The 24,820-nt window shown below is 40.7% G+C and overlaps 1 protein-coding gene across 1 annotated transcript in view; it reads right to left on the minus strand.

Moving 5' to 3' along the window:
• Positions 1–730: 730 nt before the first annotated feature.
• The window catches only part of Aknad1 (AKNA domain containing 1), a 35,405-nt gene continuing 11,315 nt past the window's right edge, over positions 731–24,820 (minus strand). The window contains 9 exon segments of the mRNA XM_078027803.1: positions 731–1,084; positions 1,815–1,906; positions 1,909–1,951; positions 3,641–3,726; positions 6,091–6,192; positions 6,285–6,407; positions 10,207–10,304; positions 14,102–14,344; positions 21,806–21,970. Coding sequence (XP_077883929.1) covers positions 950–1,084; positions 1,815–1,906; positions 1,909–1,951; positions 3,641–3,726; positions 6,091–6,192; positions 6,285–6,407; positions 10,207–10,304; positions 14,102–14,344; positions 21,806–21,970 — 1,087 coding nt within the window. The 3' untranslated portion in view covers positions 731–949.

Genomic DNA, 24,820 nt, shown 5'->3' on the forward strand with positions numbered 1-24,820 from the left:
AGGGGAAACAAGTGATACTTTACCGTGTGTGTGTGTGTGTGTGTGTGTGTGTGTGTGTTGTTAAGCAATGGTTTTTTGGGTTTTGTTTTGGTATTGGTACCAGGGATTGAACCCAGGGACACTTAACCACTGAGCCACATCCCCAGCCCTTTTTTATATTTTATTAGAGACAGGATCCACTGAGTTGCTTAGGGCCTCACTAAGTTGCTGAGGCTGGGTTTGAACTTGCAATTCTCCTGCCTCGGCTGCCCAAGTCACTGGGATTACAGGTGTGAACCACCACGCCTGGCTAGCAATGTTTGGTAGATCAGGTGTTTCACATGCATTTTTAAAAAATATTTTTAGCTGTAGATGGACACAATATTTATTTTTTATTGTGGTGCCGAGATTCAAACCCAGCACCTCACACATGCTAGACAAGTGTTCTACCGCTGAGCTACAACCCCAGTCCCTCACATGCATTTTTTACTTGGTATTTTCAGTTTACTATAGGTTTATCAGGATGTAAAATTTCCTTCATAATGGAGGATCATCTGTTTTAACAAACTGCTTTCCAAAAAAGCTTCACCAACTTATAATTCCATCAACGTTGTATGAGAACACCCATTTGTTTCCATCTTCACTGACAAAGTTTTTTCAAACTTTAATTTCTTCCATACTATTAATAGGTGAAAGTAGATTTTATTTCATTTTGTTTTCTTTATTATGAATTAGGAAGGACATAGATTTATTTAATATAAATATTTGTTGGTTGCTTTTGATTTTTTAAGAATCAGAGGGTTTTGTTTTGTTTTGTTTTGTTTTCATTTAAACACTTTGTTGACCACTTCTTATGGTTTTGGTGCTTTCTGTAGAAAATAATCTTTCTCAATTGTGTAATAAGTGAAATACTTTGGGGGCCAGATCAAGTTTTCTTTATCTTTTTAACCCTTGGTTACTTTGTGTTGAACTAGTAGTATTTCAGTTGATTCCTCCATCTCTCTGCTTTGGCAAGATCTTCTGCAATACCTTTAATCATTTGATCAGTAGTTTTTTTCAAAATGGTTGCTGTCTTTAGGGCATGATCCAAAGCCGAGTTTAAAATCTACAGAGGAAAAGTCCACATGTTTTAGTTACATAAGCTTACTAATGTTTCTGGTAATTGGCTTCTTTCATTATTAAACATGGCAAGATGGAATTTTTGGAGCATTCTGTTTTCCACACAGTTTATTTCTGTTTTTGAGGGTTGGTTTCCTAGGAAACCAGTCAGATGGAATATATTTGTTAGGGAAAGGGAGAGAGAAAAGATCAACGTGTGACTGATGAGCATGAATCAGAGGGTGAGGTCAGCAACCTGCTGGTCTGTTTCCCTGCTGCAGAGAAAGAAAAAAAAGAAAAGTTCTTAGGGGGCATTGAAGGGGTCCCAATTAGGGGCCATACCACTGAGAGACCACCCAGGGAGACAGTGCACAAATGTGGAACATCTGAAAGTGGCCTGAGGATAAGTGTTACTGGCTTGAAAATAGGAAACTGCTGGCAACCCTCACCACAGTGTCCCTGGAACACACTCCAGACCTTCAAGCCTGGGCCAGGGGAATCCTGCAGCAGAGGCACCACCCACAAAACACTTTCTCCAGGAAATGTCCTTTGGAACCAATTTAGGAATGATACAAACCACATGGCAGGTCTCTAGGTTAGTACTGAGCACAAAATGCTTTTAACAGAGCATTTTCTGAAAACCTATATTGTAATGACTTAAAAGCTAATAGTTCTGTAGTTTTAAGATTAAACTTATGAGCTGCAAGATTCTAGAACCTTTTTTCCTAAGTCCTTACCTTAGATTCTGTTTCTTCAGAGCCACTAAAGCCACATAAGGATTTGCTTCCAGGAATCCTGAAGGAGTGAAAAAGGAGTAAAGGTATTGCAAGTCTGAGCTGTAGGTCATGAAAGTCTTAAGATTTTAGATTTTTTTCTGGAAGGCAAAAACACATTCATTGGTACTTGTGTAAAGTGCCACCCTCACAAAACCCTCCTGTTGCAGTCAGCACGGGTTTAGTAAAAGGCTCTTTGGGAGCTGAGGTTGTGGCTCAGTGGTAGAGCGCTGGCCTAGCACATATGAGGCCCTGGGTTCGATCCTCAGCACCTTATAAAAATAAATAAATAAAATAAAATAAAGATATTGTGCACAACTATTACTAAAAAGGCTCTCTGGGGGCAAGAGGTTGGGACGATTCATACATGTGTGTACACACCCACAGCCTTTCATAGCTCTTGTTTGTCCTGTGGACTTACCACCAACCACAGCTGACTTTCGGAACAAGGTTGTTGCCATGATCAGGAGGGCACAATTCTTCTAGAATTGGCCTCCTTTTTCTTTGAAACAGACAGGCAAAACTCCAAAGGGATTTTTACCTCATTTTCATTCTTGGGGGGACCAGTCTTATACCCTGAATATTTATAAAACAAATACACATATAACATTGCCAACCATAGGCACCTTGGATAGAGTTTATTCTAGCACCAATGAGTTCACACAGTAAGGAAGCTGAGGCGGTAGAAAAATAAAAGAAGCATCTCTTTAAGTCAATAGGCCCCCCTAGACTACTACACTATAATTATGGTTCTGTTGCTGAGGGATGGCCCGAAGTCTGCACTGGGTGACTGGAATGCCAGGGCCATTGTATTGTTCATTGTATTGTTCATAACTAGGGGGTTTATTCACACAGCATGTATGATGGGCAATGCAAGTAGTGATGCTTTTCTCAACCATGAGAAAGTAGCCCTGAGAGCTGCCATATAAACTTGCCTGTCCATCCTTGCTTCATCCCTCTACTAAGCCTTACTTTGGTACTTGCATTTATGAGCAATATCATCTCCAATAAGACTTACTTCAGATACTTGTGACCTCAGAACCTCCCTTCATCCCTCTTTCCTTACCACATTAACATTAGTTGGTTCTGCTGTTTAGCACATTGGATCTGACCTCCACATAAGTGTTGTCCATTCTGCATCAGGGTCCCCTAGCTGATGAAAAATGGCTGGGGGTGGCAGTGGGCGGTGGTGCAGTGGGAAGAGCATGGGCTTTACCCTGTGTCCAGTTATCATTTTCAATAATATTAATAACAGCTGTCATTTGCTTAGTAATTTTTATGAACTGGGTACCATTCTCAATATTTAATGTATTGACTCAGTCCTCAATGAATTTGCACTATTATTGATTTCCCTGTTTTACTTATGGGGAAACAGAGGCACAGAGAAGTCAAATAACCTGCCAAAGAGCACAACCAAAATGGAAACCCCAGAAGTCTTCAAAGACTACATTTTTAAGCCCTATGCTGTACTATGATAGTGGATAGTAGATTCAGACTGAGTTGATCTGATCGCAGAACTGAATTATTAGGCACCCTGCTTGCTATTGGTTCTGCCTCTTGAATGCACATACTTCTGTCTCCATGACTACCACTGTCCCACCTGGATCATTGCATTAGCCTCTTTATTTGGCCTCTTTGTTCCACCTTTGGCTCCTCTAGTCTATTTCAAAGTGAATTAAAACATTACAAAACTCTCTTCCTTGGTTTCCCATCATTCCCAGATAAACACATTGTATGCATCTAACCAATGATACCTAATTTCGTGACTTTTAGTAATAACAAAATGATACTTACTTTCCAGGTGTGGGCTCATGTTCACCTTGAAAGGATTTTGAATTCACTCTCTGGGAACAGATCCGTTTTGGTTTTGGACAAACTGAAAATGATTAGCTATGATTAAATTGAGAGCAAAAAAATGATCCCCCAAATTAAATAAACTTCATTTGAAAACAAAACAATTCCCAGATGATGATGTATATCATTTCCCGAACTTTTCAATGTGAATAAAATATTTCATAAAATTTTAATAAATATGTAAATAAAGGAAACACAGAAAACAAGAAATTTTCTATCAAGTCTTCTGAATTCATGAAAAGAAGGGTAACTTTTAAAAGGAATTCTATTAACAGACAAGAGACCAAGAGTTTAGAATCCTAAGGTGTTTGCTGTTAACCAGGGCATGTTGTCCAACTTCTGTGGCTCAACTACTTTATCTGATAAATGGAGAGATAATAGCTTCCAAGAGATTGGAAGTTCCTGAAATCCTCTCCAACTTCAGAGTGAGAAATCTAGGAGTCAAAAACTAGCAATTATGTTAACACAATTCTGAGTTGGGCATGGTGGTGCATGACTATAATCCCAACAACTCAGGAGGAGGTCAGTGTTCAAGGCCAGCCTTAGCAACTTACTGAGACCCTGCATCAAACTTAAAAAGGGCTGGGGATGTAGCTCAGGAGTAAAGTGCCCCTGGTTCAATCCCCAGCACACACACACACACACACACACACACACACACACACACACACACCAAAAAGATAATTTGAGACTAAACAGAAAAGAAGTATGTAGGGGGGCTGTGGTTGTGGCTCAGCAGTAGAGTGTTCGCCTCATGCGGGGCCCTGGGTTCAATCCTCAGCACCACATAAAAATAAATACATGAAATAGAAGTATTGTGTTCAACTATAACTAAAAAATAAATATATTTTTAAAAAGAAGTATGTAGGAAAGTCACCATGAAAGATAAGAAGAAAGAAAAAGGAAGAGGGACAAGCCATCAGCTAGCAAATCTGCTGAGGTCCCTTCTTCTCCATTCTTTCTCTGTTTTTCTCTTCCTCTTTTCTCTATCTTCCTGCTTTCTCAATCCAGGTCTCCTGCTGTATTCACTGGTGTTAGTAGCCAGGCTTCGCCCCACTGGACAAGGGAAACTGGAAGGGATTGTCCCTCAGACATGGAAGGTAGGACAGAAGCCAAAAAGTCCAGATTTTAGTCATGCTGACCACCTGGCATTGGGTCATGATGCACGGAGGCACTAATGAGCTCAATCATAATTTTTTGGTGGTCTCCAAATGTAACTTTGGATTTTGTGGAAACAGAAATTCAGAAAGACCACAGGGTCATCAGATCCAGTTCTAGTCTAGTCCACGGATCTATAATATCAGACAACATCCATTGTCTCCCAGATGGGGCTCAAGGCCTGCCACAGCCCACTCAGTTTTCTATCAGCTCCAATTACTGGAAAGTTCCTTTCCAACACCAGAAAAAAGCTGCCTCTACCCTCTTAGTCACTGTGACTTCTACCCCCTTAGCCACTGTGTTTACTAAGGGAGTTCAAGATCACATTTCAGTGGCTCAGGTGTATTCCTCATACATGTATTGGAGTAACAGTTCCCAAGACTGAGGAGGTAGTAAAGAAATCTGCTTCTGCAGGGTCTTAGTGACTTTCAGTTTGAGAGAATACATCTCAGTGGAGGATTTGGCAGCTGGCGGTGAGTAGGGGAGACACAGCTAAGGTCAGTCAGGTAAATGACATTGTTTAATTGGGCACTAGCAATAGGGGAAAAATAAGAAAATTCTCCCTGGTCTCCTGTCCCCAGGGGAAGAGTTCTGAAGGGATGAAGGAAAGGATGTGGCCCCTGTGGGAGAATTAAATGTGGCTGTCACTAGGGTAAAACAAGAGGTATTTTCTTCCGTCCTTCATGTTCCCAGGGCGCACCACACTTTGCCTTGAACTTTCCTTATGTGCAGATAAGTTCCTTTCTGTGATTGGAAACCCCTTGAGAGGGAGGAGCCATGTCTTAGTCATCCTTATAAATAAATGTGGGATTTTAATTTTCTTGAAAGACAGCAAAATTTCACATTGAAAATGAGCTATATGATGTCTAAGAAATATAAAAACGGTCTATTTTTTTTCTACATGCTTTTAGAAAGGATATATTTAAAAACTGTAGCCACTCTGAATAGTGGCGATTATTCAGTCATTTGTTCACCAAACATTTATGCTTTGTTACTGATTTGCACTGGTGTAACAATAACTTTCAAAGTCATTTATCCCTAGGATTTTATATTTCTCATCCCCCACTGTCCTCTTGCCACCCAGGTGTAGGGCTGAATTTGGAAGTGTCAGGTGAGTGCAGGACACTTGGGCAGCAGACTGGAGAGGGCAAGGCTCTCCAGGGAGAAGCAGTGGCCAATGTCACATGGGCGACCCATACAGACAGGATCCTGCAGGGAATGTACTTACGAGGTGAAGAATTTTTATTTTCATCTGAAGACTGCACAAAGGCACCTTTTCTGCTATGATTTAAGTAATTCTGTCCTGGGGTGTTGTATCTATAATAAAATTCTAAGAAGAAAAGATTACAAACGCAATTCATTGCTTGGAAACAACAGCTCTCACTACACTTAGCCTTGCAGAGGCCCCCAAGTTGGTCTCACCGTTCAGTGGTTCTTTACTGCAGACGTTTCGGTAGTTACGAATATTGTTGCCGCAGTTCTCACATTTGTTCCTTTGCCACCCAGTGTCAGAACCAGAACAGAACCTGGTTTCTGTGTCAGAACCTAAAAAAAAGCCCAAGTTACACAAAGGAGGTGTGAGTTTCTTGAGTACAGTCATTAAATGTGGTGTGGAGAGTAGGGTTGTAACACACAGGGTATGCATTAGACACCAAAGTGTTCACCTCCTCGGCTGTGTTTCCAAGGGATGTTGTCAGCGGGAGAGGAACATCTTGGATCCTCTTCTGACAACAGAGATATTTTGGTAAGTGACAGATCTGATAATGAAAGTCTCAAGATGTGCCTAGTACATATATAGATGCACGTCTGCTGAGTTGAGTGGGAATTTGACCCAGTGAATTAGACAATGTTGCATTTGTACGTTTGTTTGTTTTTTTTCCCCAGACTTACCCTGATACATCCATATTCTTAAACTCAGACTCTGTTATGGTCAAGAGCTTTTGTTTTGTCATCTACACAACTGAAAAGATAATTTTCCTGTATGTGGCATTCATAAGTCCATGAGAATCTGAGTGATAACTTGACTCTCTTAGCTAAGAGGCTGGGTAGCAGCAGAGAGCTCAAGTGCCTGGTACAGACCTAGAACTTGCTGGGCGGTGGAATTCCCCAGGGAGGGACAGAGCGTGAAAGCACAAGGCCAGACAGGGGAGCATGTAAGTATGAATCACCAATGGAATGAGTTTGAACGCCTGTGGTTAAACATGACTCTGGTACTTATTAGCTGTGATAGTTGAAAATATGTCCACAAATTCCTTGACGCTCTCTTTAAATGATGGAACCTGGGCTGAGGTGTAGCTCAATGGTAGAGTACTTGCCTAGCACTCAATCCCCAGCACCACAGGGGGAAATAAAGGAGCCTAATTCATCCCTGGGAGGGCTGGATTTAGTGACTCAATTCAAACAAATAAGAGATGATGGCTTATAACATCCAAAACGAGACCATAAGAGACATTGAGGCTTCCACACCTCTCTCTCTCTCTCTCTCTCTCTCTCTCTCTCTCTCATCACTTGCTCCAGAGAAAGCTGGGCACCATGTCATGACCTGCAAGCAGCCTACTGCAGAGGCTCATGTGGCAAGGAGCTAAGACCTCCTGCCAATGACCACGTGCGTGAACCACCTTGGAAGCAGCTCCTCATGCGTCAGTCGATCCTCCAGATGACTGCAGCCCTGGTATAGGTTTGAATGTGACCTTGTGTGAGCCTGAGCCTGAGCCAGGCAGCTGAGCCAGCTAAGCCATTCCCAAATTCCTGATCCACAGAAACTGAGATATTTTAGATTCATTATTTTGAGCCATTAAATTCTGGGATACGTGATTACACAATGATGGATAACCAATTACACTAGTTCTTTGACCTTGATAAGCCACTTAATTTCCCTGAGCCTTCATTTCCTTATTAAAGATAATAATTCCTACTTTAAAGGAGTGTTGTAATCATTAAATGACACTATGTCAATGGCTCTCAAACTTTTGATTTCAGAATCCTTCACACTTTTACAATTGAGGACACTATACAACATGTGTTTCTGTGGGGATTTTTTAAAATCTACCACATAATATATGCCAGTTTATATACCTGAAGTTAAATATATCCTTCTGATTTGGAGAAGAGCTATCATACAACATTCAGTCAACTGAGGATGAATTGGTAGAGATGTCTTGATATATAAATTGCAAATAATTTCTGTATTCAGATTTCCCAAGACTGAATGGATGCTTCTGGGTTTTTTGTTTAAAAAGAGTTTTAAACTGACACATTTTTAAAATTTTATTATGTCATTTAAAAATAATAAGGGCTAAGACCAGGTATGGTGGCACAAGCCTGTAATTCCAGCAGCTCGGGAAGCCGAGGCAGGAGAATCGCAAGTTCAAAGCCAGCCTCAGCAAAAGGGAGGCGCTAAGCAACTCAGTGAGACCCTGTCTCCAAATAAAATACAGGGCTGGGGATGTGGCTCAGTGGTTGAGTACCCTGAGTTCAATCCCCAGTACCTGCCCCCCAAAATAATAATAATAATAATAAGGACTAGGGCTGACGTTGTAGCTCACTCTTGCCTAGCATGTGTGAGGTACTGGGTTTGATCCTCAGCACCACATAAAAATAAATAAATAAAATAAAGGTATTGTGTCCTTCTACAGCTAAGAACAATTTAAAATAATAATAATTAGGGCTGAGGGTGTAGCTCAGTGTTAGAACAGCTGTTTAGCATGTGAGAGGCCCTAGGTTCAATCCCCAGCATCACCAAAAATAACCAGAAGCAGAGCTCTGTGGCTCGTGCCTATAGTCACAGCTATTTGGGAGGCTGAGGCAGGAAGACACCTGAGCCCAGCCGTTCAAGGCCAGCCAGGGTAACACAGCAAGACTGTATCTCTAAAAAATAAATAAATAAAATAATAGGCTTATGTTAACATGTTTTAATAAAAATAAACTATGTTCCAAATGTTTTAGGAATGAGAAGAGTGCTATTATTTTATATTTTGGCAAATTAAAGGTCTGGCTTCATAGAAGGCAGCTGCATCCCACAGCTGTATCTCCATCAGTCTGTTACAATATTGGCCTTGCTGGAAAAGGGGTGGATCTCATGGCCTCTCTGAGAGAGTTTCAGGGAACCCAGAGGCCCTCTGACCACAGCTTGAAAACCCCTACTCTGTTACAGCATCTGGTATTAAGTGTTAATCCATGAGACCTCTTAATTGAAAAATGTACCATCACAGAGAGCCCAGATCGGAACGGAGAGTGACCTAACAATACGGAGCTGAAGGCAAGGCTCTGGCAATAGGGTGTGTGATTGCACACACCAGCCATCTGGCCTCCAGCTTCCTCCAAGTTGGGCTCCAGCAGGGACATTCAAGCTCAGGAGCTGCCTGAGCAGGCAGGCCTCTGGCCCCGCCTCTTCATTCCCCAGGACAGTTCCGCCAGGGAATGTTTCTCTGCTTAAACTAGCCTGGGAGAAAGGGTCTTAGAAGACTAAAATCATTGAATTCCATGTACTTGTGCCCTCTGGGTCTCCTGCCAGTTCTAACTTTATTTGCTTCTATGAAATATGTTTGAACAAGTCAGTAGCAACCCCCATGATGCTGTTCACCTTCCCACGGACAGTTATGGGTCATGCTGGGCAAAAGATGGACAGATGACCAGATTCCTCTGTGACTCTAGCTAGAAACAGGTGTTGGCACTTCATCCTACTTAGCCACATCTTTTTTTCCATATTTTTTACTGATGCCTTATAGTTGTACATAATGTGGGATTTGCTGTTCATATTCATACATGCACATGATATAACAATATAATTGGGCCAATATGAATCCCCAGTATTTCCCTTTCCCTCTCCTCTTCCTTCTCCCTGGTCCCTTTCTTCTGCCCCACTGATCTCCCTTTGATTTTCACGAGATCCCACCCCTCCACCTTCCTTTTTCCTTTTTCCTCTCTAGCTTCCATATCCGAGAGAAAACATACGACTTTTGCTGAGTTTGACTTATTTCATTTAACATAATGCTCTCAAGTTCCGTTCATTTTCCTGCAAATACATGATTTTCATTTTTCTTTATATCTGAATAAAACTCCATTGTGCGTACAGACCACATTTTTAAAATCCATTCATCCATGGAAGGACACTTAGACTGGTTTCATAGTTTGACTATCGTGAATTGTGCTGCTATAAACATGTTAATCACATCTTTTTAAAAATCTACTCAATCATTCTTCTCATTTTGGGAAAAAGAAACCACATACAACACCTTAGTGTAGAGCAATATTATTTGAGTGGCAGATAGCAAGCTGTGGCCAGATCCCCCACAATGAAGAACCCCAAAGATTGAGCACCCACAGCCGCAGCCCCTCCACTCACCGAGAGTTGAACGCTGGCGCAGTGCCTTTTCATGAATGACAACTGAAAGCCTTCCACAGTCCATCTGTCTGTGGCCTTTTTTCTCTGTGTTTTGCTTCCTAAAAAAAGGTGCATAACATCCCAGAAACTTTTAGTTTATTTCTCATAGAGAAAGGAAAAAGTGCTAGTAAACTGAAATGTTAAATATATCAGAGCCTGGAACAACGTAGGAGAGGCCGGTCATCCTCAACACAGAGGCCCCCTCTGCCCTTCTGTTTGAGAGCCGCCTTCTTAGAAATTGCACCCAGCACAATTTGGTCTGATAATAATATATTTACAAAACATTAAAAATGAATATTTTGTTCCATAAAGGATGATACCTAATCATCATATACACATATACAAAATAGAAAACTGAAGCATGGAAGTGTATAACTTGTTTTCCTCATATTTATGCCTCAAAATCAATTCTTATCTGGGAAAGAAGCTATGCAATCCCTCAGCACTGAGTCAGATGGCTTTGGCTCTTAAGGACAAGCTGAATGTATCCAAGAAGTCCAGCAAAGTGGGATTTGTCAGTGTATAGGGCTAAAGGCTGTGGCAGTGTGGAGTTCATTTTAGTTTTATAAGGCCACCAGGGGGCATCAGAAAAAAAGGAACTACAGTTGGCATTTATCAGGAGACTTCTCCCACCTGTCTGTAGTGTGGTCCTCCCTCCTCCAAAGAAATTCTAACTAACTCCTCCAAAGGAAACAGTTTTTAACAAAGCTCTTGCTCAGCCACTGGGATACAGTAGTAGTCCCCAGGGAACCTTGCTCATTCTTGATGTGGCGCTTTGCCAAGATGTCCTGGCACAAGGAGAGGCCTAGGCCTGGGGTAGGAAGTGCGGGTGTTGCTGAGCCAAGGCATGAGTGTTGGACGGGCTGCTGGTAGAGGGGACGCAGGGCTTGGGTCTGGGGCTGGTGGGGTTGGGCTGGGAAGCCAGGCCCCTTCCCTCCTCTTGGAAAACATGCTCTCCTCCTGAGTCACACATTTTCTCACACCTAATTTTTTCTCTCCACCCTCTGCCTATGGGGCATTTGAACATCTGCTCTCCAAAGTGGAAAACCTGGATCTCACTCAAGTGAGTGCAGTCTAACACAGTCTAACACATGACTTTTTCTACTTCTTTTAAACTCCTTTGTGCACTGAAGTCTTTTGGTCAAACTTAATGGCCAAGGACAATTCTACAGGAGAAGAAGTTTTTCAACAAGACAAAGTAACTAAGGTATTCTGTTAAATGCCAGCGGCACTGTACCACTGAGCTGCAACCCCAGCCCCTTTTATTTTTTATTTTGAGACAGGCTCTTGCTATGTTGCTGAGGCTGGTCTTGAACTAGCAATCCTCCTGCCTCAGCCTATACATTACAGATAAGCACCTCCAGCCTAACTTAAATCTAAATTTTTTTTTGCGCCAGAAATAACATAAAGGGATATACATTTTATGTTTATTGGTATTTACATTTAGATAAATAATATGTATATAGAGAAATAAAATGTGTATATTTATCTACACATTTGTAACAAGTTAAAAATACCCTGAAAATAGTATGCACGTGAGCAAACTTCATAAAGAACACACCCCATCATAGAGCAATGTGATCTAACAGCGAAGAGTGTACAGTGCTCCCTGCAATTAATAACTCTGAGTATTGTATGATTTACCAAGATTTCATTTCATAGTTTATGCCTATCTCTTCATCACTCCCCAGCAGTGGATTCACTATGTTTGATTTTACATTTTTTTGTGCTTTTCTATCTTGTCTGTTATAAATAAAAGAGCACATTTAGTCTGGAAAATTGGTTCCTGTCTTGTTATTTACATGATTGTGTAGAATCTAGATGAAGAACTCAGAAGAGAAACAGTACCTTGAAAGCCTAATCAAAGTGTTTTTTTTTAATGTCAAAATATTTTTATTATGCTTAAAACCTTTTTAAAAATTAAAAAAAATTCAGACTTTGATTCAATAAGCAAAAATAGTAAGCTTGGGATGACTTGGTGAGCAAGCTTCATTAGTGCCCCTGGTATTTAAAGGAGCACTCAAAGCTGATGAGTGGCATGGTGGTTTGGAGTCATGGTCTGTACCCGATGACACATGGTAATTTTTAGTACAGACTCCGTGCTGTTTCTTTTTTTAGATTTGGAAACTCAATAAAATACTCATGACAAGTGCCCATTCCCGTGGTGCAATGCTTTCTAACAGGAAACGTCAGTCTTTCAGTCCTTGTCACCTGCTTCTATTAGAGTTCATTATGCACTTGTAATAGTTGTTGCTTAATAGCCGCTACCTCCTTAACTCTTGACCTTTCAAAGGTAAATTAGCCAAGCTTGGGCTGAGTGGTAGTGAGCTGGGAAGTGGCACCTGTCACTAACTCATAGACACACTACAAATGACAGAAGCCTTGTTTGTGATCGATACAATCGATGTTTAAACCATAAAGATCTCTCCTTAGTTTTGTTTGGGTTTTTGTTTTGCGGTGCTAGGGATGCAACCCAGGGCCTTGCATATGCTAGGCAAGTGCTCTACCACAAGGATTTCTCCTTAGGATTTTACATGATTTCCAGCTTGTTAGCTCTGGAAGAGTTCTCGCTTAGGAATGGAAAGAAGTCAGCCTGAGAAAAGTGGCTTACTTCCAGTAGCCTGGGATGTGGTGGTGGGGACACAGGTGGCACCCTACAGGGAAGACTTTTGCTTATAAAGAGAGCAGAGAAAGGGAGCTTGTCTATGTGGGAATGATCTCCCATATGGCAATGTTCCAATAGTCCTCAGGACCACCCTCCTTGTGCTGTAGCTCTGATTCTTCACCAAGGATGCTTTACCAGAATCACCTGGGGAGATTTGAACATGCTGTGCGTACCAGAGCTCCACTCCTGGAGATGTTGAGACTATGGGGGCTGGGTGTGCAGGGGCATGTGCATTACTTTAGAAACTCTCCAGGTATGTTGATGTTCTCTGGGTAAAGAGCCACTGCTAGAGGATTTGTAAGGTGCCCAGCCCTGAGATCCCTGCTTCTATAACTAACTGGCCAGTGGCTTTGTAACAGGGACTTAGAATACCTTTGCTAAAAACAGTAACTCTTTACCTAGATCTGCAGCTGCCCTGTGGGTAACTAAAAGCAGGATCAAGCCTGGCCTCTCTGCCTTTATTCTGCATCTATCTCCTTTGCTATCTAAAACTTTGAGTCAGGTCCCTGCTTGGCTCTATGGGTAGGCATGTTAATCACTTAACGAGTGCCCATCCAAAATCTAGTAATGCAAGATTTCTTAACCCTAAATTTACCTAACCTATCTTGTCCCTCTCTTCAAGACTGAGGCCAGATTTGCGGGGAGATTTGCAGCATCCTATTTCAGACCCCTGAATCGGTGCCTGGAAGTCTCCTGTCTTTGCCCCCATCCAGGATCATGGGTCTCATAAACATTCTGAGCAACAAGTGGAAATGTCCCCCTTGAGTGATAAAGACTTCTCTGGAGCCACTTCACAGAGAAGTGAGGTGGAATGATCAACCAGACCACAGTTTGGCCAAGATTGCTTAATTAAGCAGACCTCTCACCCACTGCCCTAGTTCTTCCTCTATTTAAACCTAAAGCCCCTGTCAGCACCCCGAAGGCAGTGCTGAGCCACTGGATCTCGCTTTACCTTGCCAACATGGCAATATTGATTAAAGTTTCTTTTCCTGCTTTCCACTATAACCTTTTCTGCTCAGTTTTGAGGGATGAGTAACAAGACCTGACCTGGTTAGTTGGGACTCCGAAGTCAGGCCTCTGGCCTAGGATGCCAGGAACAGCTTCAGTAAGCTGTCACCCACTGTTACTGGAGTTATTATGCCAGGAACACCTCCCACCCATCCTGGGAAAGTAGCAGCAGGAAGCCCTCACCATTCAAGGAGCCGGCTGCAGAAGGCACAGCTTGGATTGGATGTCATCATCTCTGCACGTTTCTGCCTTCCCCGGGTGCTGCTGGGGTCCTCCTGCACCACAAAACACACACAGATGTGGTATGAGGGAGGATGTGACTCACCCCACCGCCGGGGACTGCAGCCCAGCCCAGTCTGCTGCTCAGACCCAGCTGAACTTGCCACATCAGGATGGGAGACATTCGCACACACACCACCATACAGACTGAGAAACAGAGGCCCAAGGAGATCAGGAAGGAAAAAGGAGCCCATCCTTAGTTCTGATGTCTGTCAGTGTGGTCTGAGCCTCTGAAGGCCCGGGTGTTAAGAACGGAAGCTCTACCTTGGCTGGGCTTCTCTTCTTTAAAACAGGTTTTAAGTCTAGGGTACAGATGAGAAGATAACCCCCCTGCCTTTTTTTTTCCTCCTTTATTTCAAATTATCTCACCCTGTACCAGAGAATGAACAAATTTTGGAAGATGATTTTATTTTTGCAGTGCTGGGGATGGAACCCAGGGTGCAAGCCAGGCAAGCACACTATCACTGAGCTATACCCAGCCTGGAAGGTAATTTTAAAATCTTATCAATCTGATCACAGGTTAGTAGAGCTCTAAAAGCTTCTTCAAAAAAATCCATTTAACTATGAATTAAAACAAAAAAGGTTTAGGGACTGTTCAGAGCCCTAAATGATTGATTTTATGTCTTCTACATCTTAACATCTTTTTTTTTTTTTTTTTTATGGGGGTGGGTGCTTGGGATCTAACCCAGGGTCTCGCACATGCTCGGATGCAAGGCAAACACTCTACCACTGAGTTACATTCCCCAGCCCTATAGATCACTTTTTAAAATATATATATATATATTTTTAGTTGTAGATAGATACAATATCTTTTTTGTTTGTTTGTTTGTTTATTTATGTGGTGCTGGGGATTGAACCCAGTGCCTCATGCATGCTAGGCAAGTGCTCTACCACTGAGCAACAACCCCAGCCCTATACATCGCTTTTTTGGGGTGGGTGTTACCAGGGATTGAACTCAGGAGCACTCAACCACTGAGCCACATCCCTAGCCCTATTTTGTATTTTATTTAGAGACAGGGTCTCACTGAGTTGTTTAGCACCTTGCTTTTGCTGAGGCTGGCTTTGAACTCACTGTCCTCCTTCTTCAGCCTCCTGAGCTGCTAGGATTACAGGTGTGTGCCACAAGTGCCCAGCTTATACATCACTTTAAATTTTTTTTTTTTTTTAGTTGTCAATGGACCTTTATTTTTTTTTTACTTACTTATATGTGGGGCCGAAGATCAAATCCAGTGCCTCACACATTCCAGGCTAGTGCGCTACCACTGAGCCACAGCCTCAGCCCTATACATCACTTTTTAACACAAAACAATTGCACTACTGAACAGAAAGGGCTAACACCAGCCACTCTGTATTTTTTACTATGGCCTTATCCTTTGTGTAAACAGAAAATCAATGTATTTTTTTCCACCATTACAAAGGATACTTGCATAAGCATTATTATAGACATATCTTTTTCCACATTTTGAATTACTTCCCGAGGAAACATCTGGGCCAAAGGTTTCGAACATGTTTGTGTGATGATACATTTTGCTGAACTGCTTTCCACAAAAGGTTCACGGATTACACAGCCACCAACAATGTGGATGGCTCAGTTGGACCACACCTTTCTCACTACCAGGATTTATCTCTTGAAAATGTTTTCATTAATTTAAGGGGGGGGGCGAGTTATATTAAGGATCTCCTCTGCTACCAAAGAAGATGAGCATTTCCCCACATGCTTATTTATTGGTTGCATTTCCTGCTTGTGGCTTTTCAGTTCATATCTTTTGCCCACTGATTTTTTGGGAGGGCTTCATTATTTTTTTATTGATAGAAACAACTGCCGTATTTGTTGATTGTTCATTATGTGCCAGTGCTTCTCAGATAATTTTTTATTACTTACCATCCTGGCATGTTGTGACAACTTAATGATGAATAATTTGAGGCTCAGAGAATTTAAGCAACTTGGCAAGATCACATAGAGAGTATCTGAGCTGGAATTGAATCTTTATTGTGTGACTCATTTGCTTGTGTTCTTAACCCCAAATCTGTTTAACTGTGCATTTGTCAGAGCACTTGATAGGATACCAATTTGAACAGTGAACATCCTTTTGTTTTTCATACATTCCCATTTTTCTGTCTTTAAAAATTTGACTGTAATTTGTTTTGCAAACATAAGTTAAATTTTTTGATATTGTCAGAGAGGAGGTACAAATGTCCAAGAAACAGATGAAAATAGGTTGAATTTCACAAATAGTTAAAAAAAAAAAAAAAAAACAGATTGAGGCCAGGCCTGGTGGTGCACACCTGTAATCCCAGCTGAGGCAGGAGGATTGCAGCCTCAGCAATTTAGCAAGGCCCTAAGCAATTTAGGGAGACCCTTTCTCAAAATAAAACATAAAGTAGAAAGGGCTGGGATGTGGTTTAGTGGTTAAGTGCCTCTGGGTTCGATCTCTGGTATTAAATATATATATATATTGGTATAATAAGATACCCATTTTCACTTACCACTGTAGCAAAGCTTAGGAAAACATTGATGTGAGCTCAAGTCAGAGACCCTGATATTCCCAAGCACTAGTAAAGTGGAGGCTACAAATAGCCACTTTTCACAATGGTTTGAATCATTAACTGCAATGCTACGATTTTATTCTCAGGAAATAATGGACAACAACAACAAAAAAGTTTGCATGTAATATGATGTTACCTGAAACCATGTTTATAATATCAAAGAACTGGGGAAAAACTAAATGTCCATCAATGAGATTGTTTAAATAAATCAGGATACATCCATATAGTGAAATGCACCATGGTGATGCTGATACAATAGGTGAGGTGGAGGCGTATACATTATTTTAAAAGCTCATTAAAATGAAGCCATAGAGCTGAGCATGGTAGTGCATGCCTGTAATCACAGCTACCTGGGAGGCTAGGCAGGAAGAAAAGTTGGAGTTCAGCTAGGGCAACCCCAGATCCTCCCTCTCTCTCAAAAAGTAAGTCGGAAAATATAGATCAGCGGTAGAGTGCTTGCCTAGCATGCTCAAGGCACTGGATTCAATAGAAAAAAAAAAGTAGGTTTATTCTTAAGTGACGTGGAGAGATGTCCACAATATGTTAAATGAAAAAAAGTAGATTATAAAAAAATACATATAGTAAGATTTCATTTTTGTAAAAATATATACACAAGAGGTATCAGAGGTAGAGCACTTGCCTAGCATGTGTAAGGCACTGGGTTCTATCCTCATCACCACATAAAAATAAAAAAATAAAGTTTTTAAAAAAGAGGGGAAAACTGGAAGGATATATACTAAAATGAATGTACTAAAATATTAGCGAGGGCTGGGGGTTGAGGCTCAGTGGTAGAGCACTTGCTTAGCATGAGTGAGGCACTGGGTTCAATTCTCAGCACTGCATATAAGTAAATAAAGAACATAAAGGTTCATCAGCAATTAAAAAAAAACTACTTAAAAAATTAGCCACAACTTGTCTAAGGAAAATTTTCTTCTTTACACTTCTCTATATTTTTTTATTTCTTTTGCAATAAAGATTTATCACATTTATAACTTAAAAATGAAGGGTTCCCCCCTCCGATCTGTTCCACATATTTTCTTTTATCACTACTAAGTTTACAGGGTTCCCCTGCACTTGACATTTCAAACAGATTTGCATTAGCAAAATGGAGGAGGTGTCCTTCCACTGAATTGGAAGATGGAAGCTTTAATACCTTTTGCCCTGGGCAAGTTTCACCTTTCTAAGTTATTCCTCCTATGCAAAAAGTCTTTGCAAACTGTAAGGCTCTGAATCAACAGGATTATCACTGCTTGTTATAACATGGATATCATTTTGGTCCCTTGGGCTTTTAATCCCAGTTTTTCCAATTTATTCATAATGAAATAATCTTTGGATTTTTGCTACTCTTTAAAGGATGGGGTCCAGACCAAAACCAGCAACGTTGGCATCACCTGGGAGCTTGTTAGAAATGCAGGATTGCAAATCACCCAGACCTACTGAATCAATTTAACAAGATACACTTGATGAACATAGATGCAAAATAATAAGAAAACTTGATGAACGTAGATGCAAAAAAATTTTACTAAAATATTGGCAAATCACATATAAAAATACATTAAAAAAGAGCGTATACCTTGATCAAGCAAGTTTCATCCCAGGCATACCAGGTTGGTTTAACATAAAGAAATCAATAAATGTAACTCATCACATAAAGAGACTTAAAGACAAGAATCACATTATTGTCTCAATAGATGCAGAAAAAGCATTTGGCAAAATACAGCATTCATTCATGTTTAAAACACTAGAAAAAAATAGGGATAGAAGGAATATGCCTAAACATTGCAAACAAACACAAGGCTAACACCATTCTAAACTGAAAAGAATTGAAAGCATTCCCTCTAAAAATAGGAACACAGGATGTCCACTTTCACCACTTCTATTCAACATAGTCCTTGAAATTCTAGCCAGAGCAATTAGGCAAAGGAAAGAAATTTAAAGGATTCCAATAGGAAAAGAAGAGTTCAAACTATCTGTTTGCCTGTGACATGATTTATATTTAGAAGACCCAAAAACTTCACCAGAAAACTCTAAAAAATGAATTCAGCAAGTAGCAGGACACAAAGTTAACACCCAGAAATAAATTGCATTCCTATACTCCAACAATGAATCACCTGAAAGAGAAATTAAGAAAACCATCCTATTCATAATAGCCTCAAAAAAAGAAAAAAAAACCAACTTGGGAATCAATCTAACAAAAAAGGTGAAGGACTTCTGCAATGAAATCTACAGAAGAGAGCTGGGGTTGTGGCTCAGTGGTAGAGAGCTTGCACTGGGTTTGAACCCCAACACCACATAAAATAAATTAATTAATTAAATAAAGGTATTAAAAATGACACCATGTTTAAAAAAAACAAAAACTACAGAACATTAAAGAAAGAAAGAGAGAAGACCTTAGAAAATGGAAAGACCATCAATTGTTCTTGGATAGGGCCGAATTAATATTATCAAAACAGCCATACTACCAAAAGTGCTATACAGATTCAAAGCAATTCCCATCAAAATTCTAATCATGTTCTCCACAGAAATATAAAAAGCAGTCATGAAATTCATCTGGAAAAATAAGAGACCCAGACTAGCCAAAGCAATCCTTAGCAAGAAAAGCAAAGCATCACAATCCCAGATCTTAAATTATACAACAGAGTTATAACAACAAAAACAGCATGCTATTGGCACCAAAACAGGCAAATCCCACCCATCATCTACATCCATAAGAATGGGGACCTAATTAGAATCAGATATATTCCACGCTTGGATAATTGTATCAAAATGAATTCTACTGTCAATTGTCACAAAAGAACCAAGAAAAGAAAAGAAAAAGATCTGAAATTGATTTCTAGATACAGTGAAGTTGAAGAAGCCCTCATTTAGGTCCAGGTACCTCAATCAAGTTTCTCCTGAGAGCTGGAAGAATGGGAAACCTTTAGCAAGAGCCATAATCACCAGCCCTAACACCCAGCCTGCCAATTAGTCCAAGAGCTGGGGACTGGGGATGTAGCTCAGTGGTTCAGCAAAAGCTTAGCAAGGGAGAAATTCAGGGTTCAATTCCCAGTAATGGGTGCATGCACACAAAACCAGGTGAGGATTCAAATCTGCACTGCACAGAGCTCCTGGCTTGGAGCCTGCAGCAACCCCCACCACCTCCACCCCCACCCTCACCCCCACCCCCATTCACCTTACTTCCCCTGGGGCCCAAAGGGCTCCAGAATGCTCCTTGGGAGCACACAGAAGGAATTGCCCTTAGGGCCAGAGTTAACTTCAGATGAGACTCTAAATTAGGTCAGGCTCCCCATTATCACTCCTAAGGCACCATAATATGCCTCCCAGGGTCCCTTCCCAGACTCCTCACCAAGTAGCCTCCTTCTCCCAGGACTCAACTCAAATGTTCCCTCTGACTCTCTCCCTTAGTAATGCTGCCCTCTCACAGTTACCTTGGTCATGTCCCATTACTTAATAGTCTCAACAGCTAACACCCAAGTAATGTGCTGGTTTAAGTACTTTACGTGTACTAACTCATTTAAACATCATAACAACCCGGCGAGACAGGCATTGATATCCCATTTTTCAGAGGAGGGAACTGAGACACAGGGAGGTTGCCTAACTTCCCCCATGATCACAAAGCTGATAAGTAACACAGCCAGTATTTGAACCCAGGAAGTTTGGCCTCAGAGTCACGGGAGTGTTTGATCACTTCCTGCATAGTGCTTTTTACATTCTGTACTCCTATTCAACTCTCCCAGAAGCACAAACATCTTGAGGGAGGGGGTGATTTGTCTGCCTTGTTTATGTTGAATCCCAAATACTTAGGAAAGTGCCTAGTAGAACAAATTAAAAAGAAAAAAAAATAGAAGGGAGTCCAGTAGAATAGAAGAAGGGAATCAGGGGGAGGGTGCGGAGGGGAAAGGGAGGGGTACTGGGGAATGAAATCGATCAAGTTATACTGTTTTATTGTGTGCACGTATGAATATATTACAACAAATCCCCTGTTATGTATAATTATAATGCGACAATAAAAAGGAAAAAAGTGCCTAGTATATAGCAATAAATATTGCTGAATGGGTAAATGCATGAATTAATAATAAATACCAGCAGTAGATGCTTTCTTCAGTACTGATCATTACAAAGTGTGGAGTTTTCTTCATTTTACAACAGTTGATGTAAACTTGGGAAAAAGTGAAGCAGAGTGAATCCAGGCCTGAGGCAGCCCCTGCCGGATGACTTGAAGAACCCTTAGGCTCCCTCACACCACTCCAGGCAAAGAATTCTGCCTGAGGTGGGGGGCTGAGGATCCAGGATGCAGAAATTACCTGTGTCCAAAGTTGGGCCTGAGGGAATGAGGTTTTTGTCAGGCAGCAAAGCGTTCTGAGGAGGTGAACACACTTCTTTGGAAGGCTAATATTTATATAATAAATTTTGTCCTTAGCTCTGACAAAAACCTCATTTGAATTTTGAATATCATCCCTGGACTGTGTCTTCAAATACTGAATGACACCAGAGTCGACTTAAGGCAATTATTTAGATGATTCAGTTTTTTTCAAATTTTAATTTAGTCTGAAATGTTCTGATAGTTGAGGCGAAGAAAACAAAAAGCGTAGAAACTAGACAGTGGTGATTGATTTGAATTCCCAATCTGGTATATGCAGACAATCAAAAGAATTTAACTTGAGAGAAGGAAAATGCAGAAGTGGATTTAGAGGAAATAATTATTTCACTGAGTGTGCTAGTCTTTATTTAGAAGAAAGAGCATAAAACTATTGAAAAGAAAAATTTTCCCAGGCACGATCCACAAGTTTTGCTCTTTATCCAGAAGAAATAGCTATTCTGTGGATCATCAGTTCACACTGAAATGTTGCATCCAAAATTAATGGGATGTTTCAAAACCAACACTTGAAATAGCATCCAATTACTAAAAGCTGGTTCCATTTTAAATATTATGATTCAAAGGGCTTTGGAAAGTTCAGTTTTCATTAAATATTAAAATAGAATCCAGTGAATCCATGAGTTAGGAGTCCATACATGCATAAAAACCATTTTTTCCTGGCACAAAATTAGGCTGTAGGTTGCTGCATGACCTCATTTGAGGACGAAGAGGCTGTGGATGCCAAGTCATCCAGGAAGATTGGAGAGCTCACAGGAAGACAGAGTGCTGAAGTACATTTGCTTTCGTCAATTTTCTCTCTAACATCTTCAAGTAGCACCTCCAACTTGAAGATTTTACCTTCCACTTTTCTGGGTAAACATAAACAGGCACCTCCTGGGCTATGCTCTCAGCCTCCTAACTGGTGACAACAGTAATTGAAAAGGGCACTGATCTACATTTTTAATGTGGCCTATCTATAGACGGGAAGGATAAGGGACCTCTGCCCTGATGCATTCTGTTTAGAGTTTCACTCCAAAGTCCTGGGCTCTGAGCCTCATTTGCTATCTATTAGCTATCTATCCTTTGGTAAATCATTTCATCTTTCTGAGCTTCCAGTATCTCAGCTCTACCTTTTTTTTCTGGATCTGATGACACCAGGATCCCTGACAGTTCTAAGAGCTGCAATGCCATGGAAATAATCATTATGCCAATTAAAAGAGAGGAGGAGCATAAAAGTAGGAGAATAATTTAATGAATAAGCTCGTTATGATTACATGCACGTATATTTTAAAACATAGATTTTACCCAATTTTCATTTAAATAATTTTGGGTTAAACATAAAATAGAAATGGGAGTGAGGAATAATTTATTAGCAGATGAAATTTGAGAGAAAAATATATGAAAATCAATCCAATGCAGTTAAAGCAGTAGTTTGAGGAAAATTTATACTTTTTTTTTTTTTTTTTCCTAAGAGACCAATTTTCTGTGTTGCTCAGGCTGGTCCCAAATTCCTGGGCTCAAGTGATACTCTTGCCTTAACCTCTTGAGGAGCTGGAACTCCAGACTTAAACCACTACACCCAGCTTAGTTGAGTTGGGGGAGGGAGGATTGGTATGTTTCTTTTTCATTCTGGATTGTTTTGTTTTGGTGCTGGGGATTGAGTCCAGGACCTTGTGTATGCTATGTTCCAAGATATGCCCCCAGCTTAGAGTCTTAAAGTAGCATTATTAGAAGAAAAAAGTTGAAAAAAATCAATAAACTAAGTGTTCACAACAGGAAGACAGAAAAAGAAAGTACATCTAGAAATTTTTAAAAATTGATCAATAAAATAAATTTGTTTCCAAAAAATCTGCAAAATAAACTGCTGGAAAGTAATGAGAAACATAAATAACATTAAGAAAAAGAAAGAAGCTGGGTGTGGTGACTCCCAGTGACTCAGGAGGCTGAGGCAGGAGGATCATAAATTCAAGACCAGCCCCAGCAACTTAGTGAGACCCTGTCTCAAATAAATATTTAAAAAAAATTTTAGATGCTGGGGATGTGGCTCAGTGGTTAAGTACTCCTGGGTTCAATCCCTGGCTAGCCCCACCCAAAAAAAGTTCTTTCACAAGTACTAATTATTCAATATTATTCTTGAAAACCTGGCAAATGAAATAAAGTAACAAAAAGAAATACATAGGAACTGGAAGGAAAAATAGAAATAAAGTATATAAATATTTAGGGAGGAAAAGCCTGTCATTGCTTTTAGATGCTACAATGTCATACCTTATAAATGAAGACAACCAAGTAAAAATCAACAAAATGCTAAGAACAGAAGTGCAGGTCTGGTTGTAGCTCAGTGGTGGAGCGCTAGCCTTGCACTTGGGAGGCACTGGGTTCAATCCTCAGCACCTCACATAAAAATAAAGTAAAGGTACTGTGTCCACCTACAACTGAAAATATTTTTTTAAAAAAAACATTTGGTTAATATAGAGACAGAAACAGATCAGTAGAATGAAATAGAAAAATGTCACATCTACATGCAGAGATTTTGTATTTGATAAAACGTCTTTTGACATTGGGCACAGCGGTGCACACCTGTAATCCCAGCTACTCAGGAGGCTCAAGGAGGTTGGAGGGTGAAGGAAGGAAGAAAAAAGAGGTGTCAACATGGAGATTTGGAGATAGATAAGACACATTTTTGAGGGAATTCATGATTTTTCCTGTAAAGCAAAGGACAAGATTGATGCTGAGACTATCAGAGAGATTGATGGAGGTAGATACCCATTTCTTTTTCTTCCTTCTTTTGGGGGCTTGGGTGGGGGCAGTACTGTAGATTGAACCCAGGAGCACTTTCCCTCCCTCCTTTTCTTTCTTTCTCTTGAGACAAGGTCTTGCTAAGTTGGCTTGGCTGACCTCGAACTTTCGATCTTCCTGACTCAGCCTCCCAGTTTCTGGGATTACAGGCATGTGCCTGGCAGTAGAATCCCATTTCTTGACTCGTTTTGGTTTCTGATGTTTGAAAGAATTAGACAACCATTGGACATTCTGATGAACAACATAGATGAGATCCAAACAAATAATTCTGCATATTACCTTTTTGTGTATGTGGGAGGGGGCTGGGGTTTGAAGACCTTACCACTGTGATAAAAAGCTTTTACTAAGAGCACAGCAGTCAATGGAAACAAGTGACTACTCAATAAATCAGCAGAATCCTTGCTCCCACAGAAGGCTACCTATATCGGCTTCTGGACAAACACTTAGAAGGTTCTCAACATTTCAAGACCCTAAAGGTTATATGGGCTTCTGCCATTGCCTCGTTAGTCTATGTGAGAATAAGAGGACCAGTCTTGAGCGGATCAGCTTTGCTTGTCCTGAGGTGGCTCCAAGGGAGTTTTGGGAGAGGCTGGGTCCCTCCCTTGCCCCAGTGTTGAAAGTTTTTCCCGTATATGGGATATAATTGCAGTTAAAACCCTTTTGATTTATACTTGTGCCAGGCACAGTGTGGTTGCTACTAGGATATAAATAAGGCGTTGCATAACTTCAGTCTCAATGCACACAGAGGCCTGTCTTGAAAATGACAGCTAAGAGATTCCTTGAAAATAAATATACTTACTCTATTAATTTTTTTAAAAGCAGAATAATGTAGAGATGGTTCCCCCCCCCCGCCCCGCGCCAGAGGGAGAAAAAGCCATTGGGAAAAAAAAATCAATATTAAAACCTCATCCCTGCTGTTTAAT

The sequence above is a fragment of the Ictidomys tridecemlineatus genome, chromosome 11, assembly GCF_052094955.1.
Source record: "Ictidomys tridecemlineatus isolate mIctTri1 chromosome 11, mIctTri1.hap1, whole genome shotgun sequence".
NCBI classification, from domain to species: Eukaryota; Metazoa; Chordata; class Mammalia; order Rodentia; family Sciuridae; genus Ictidomys; species Ictidomys tridecemlineatus.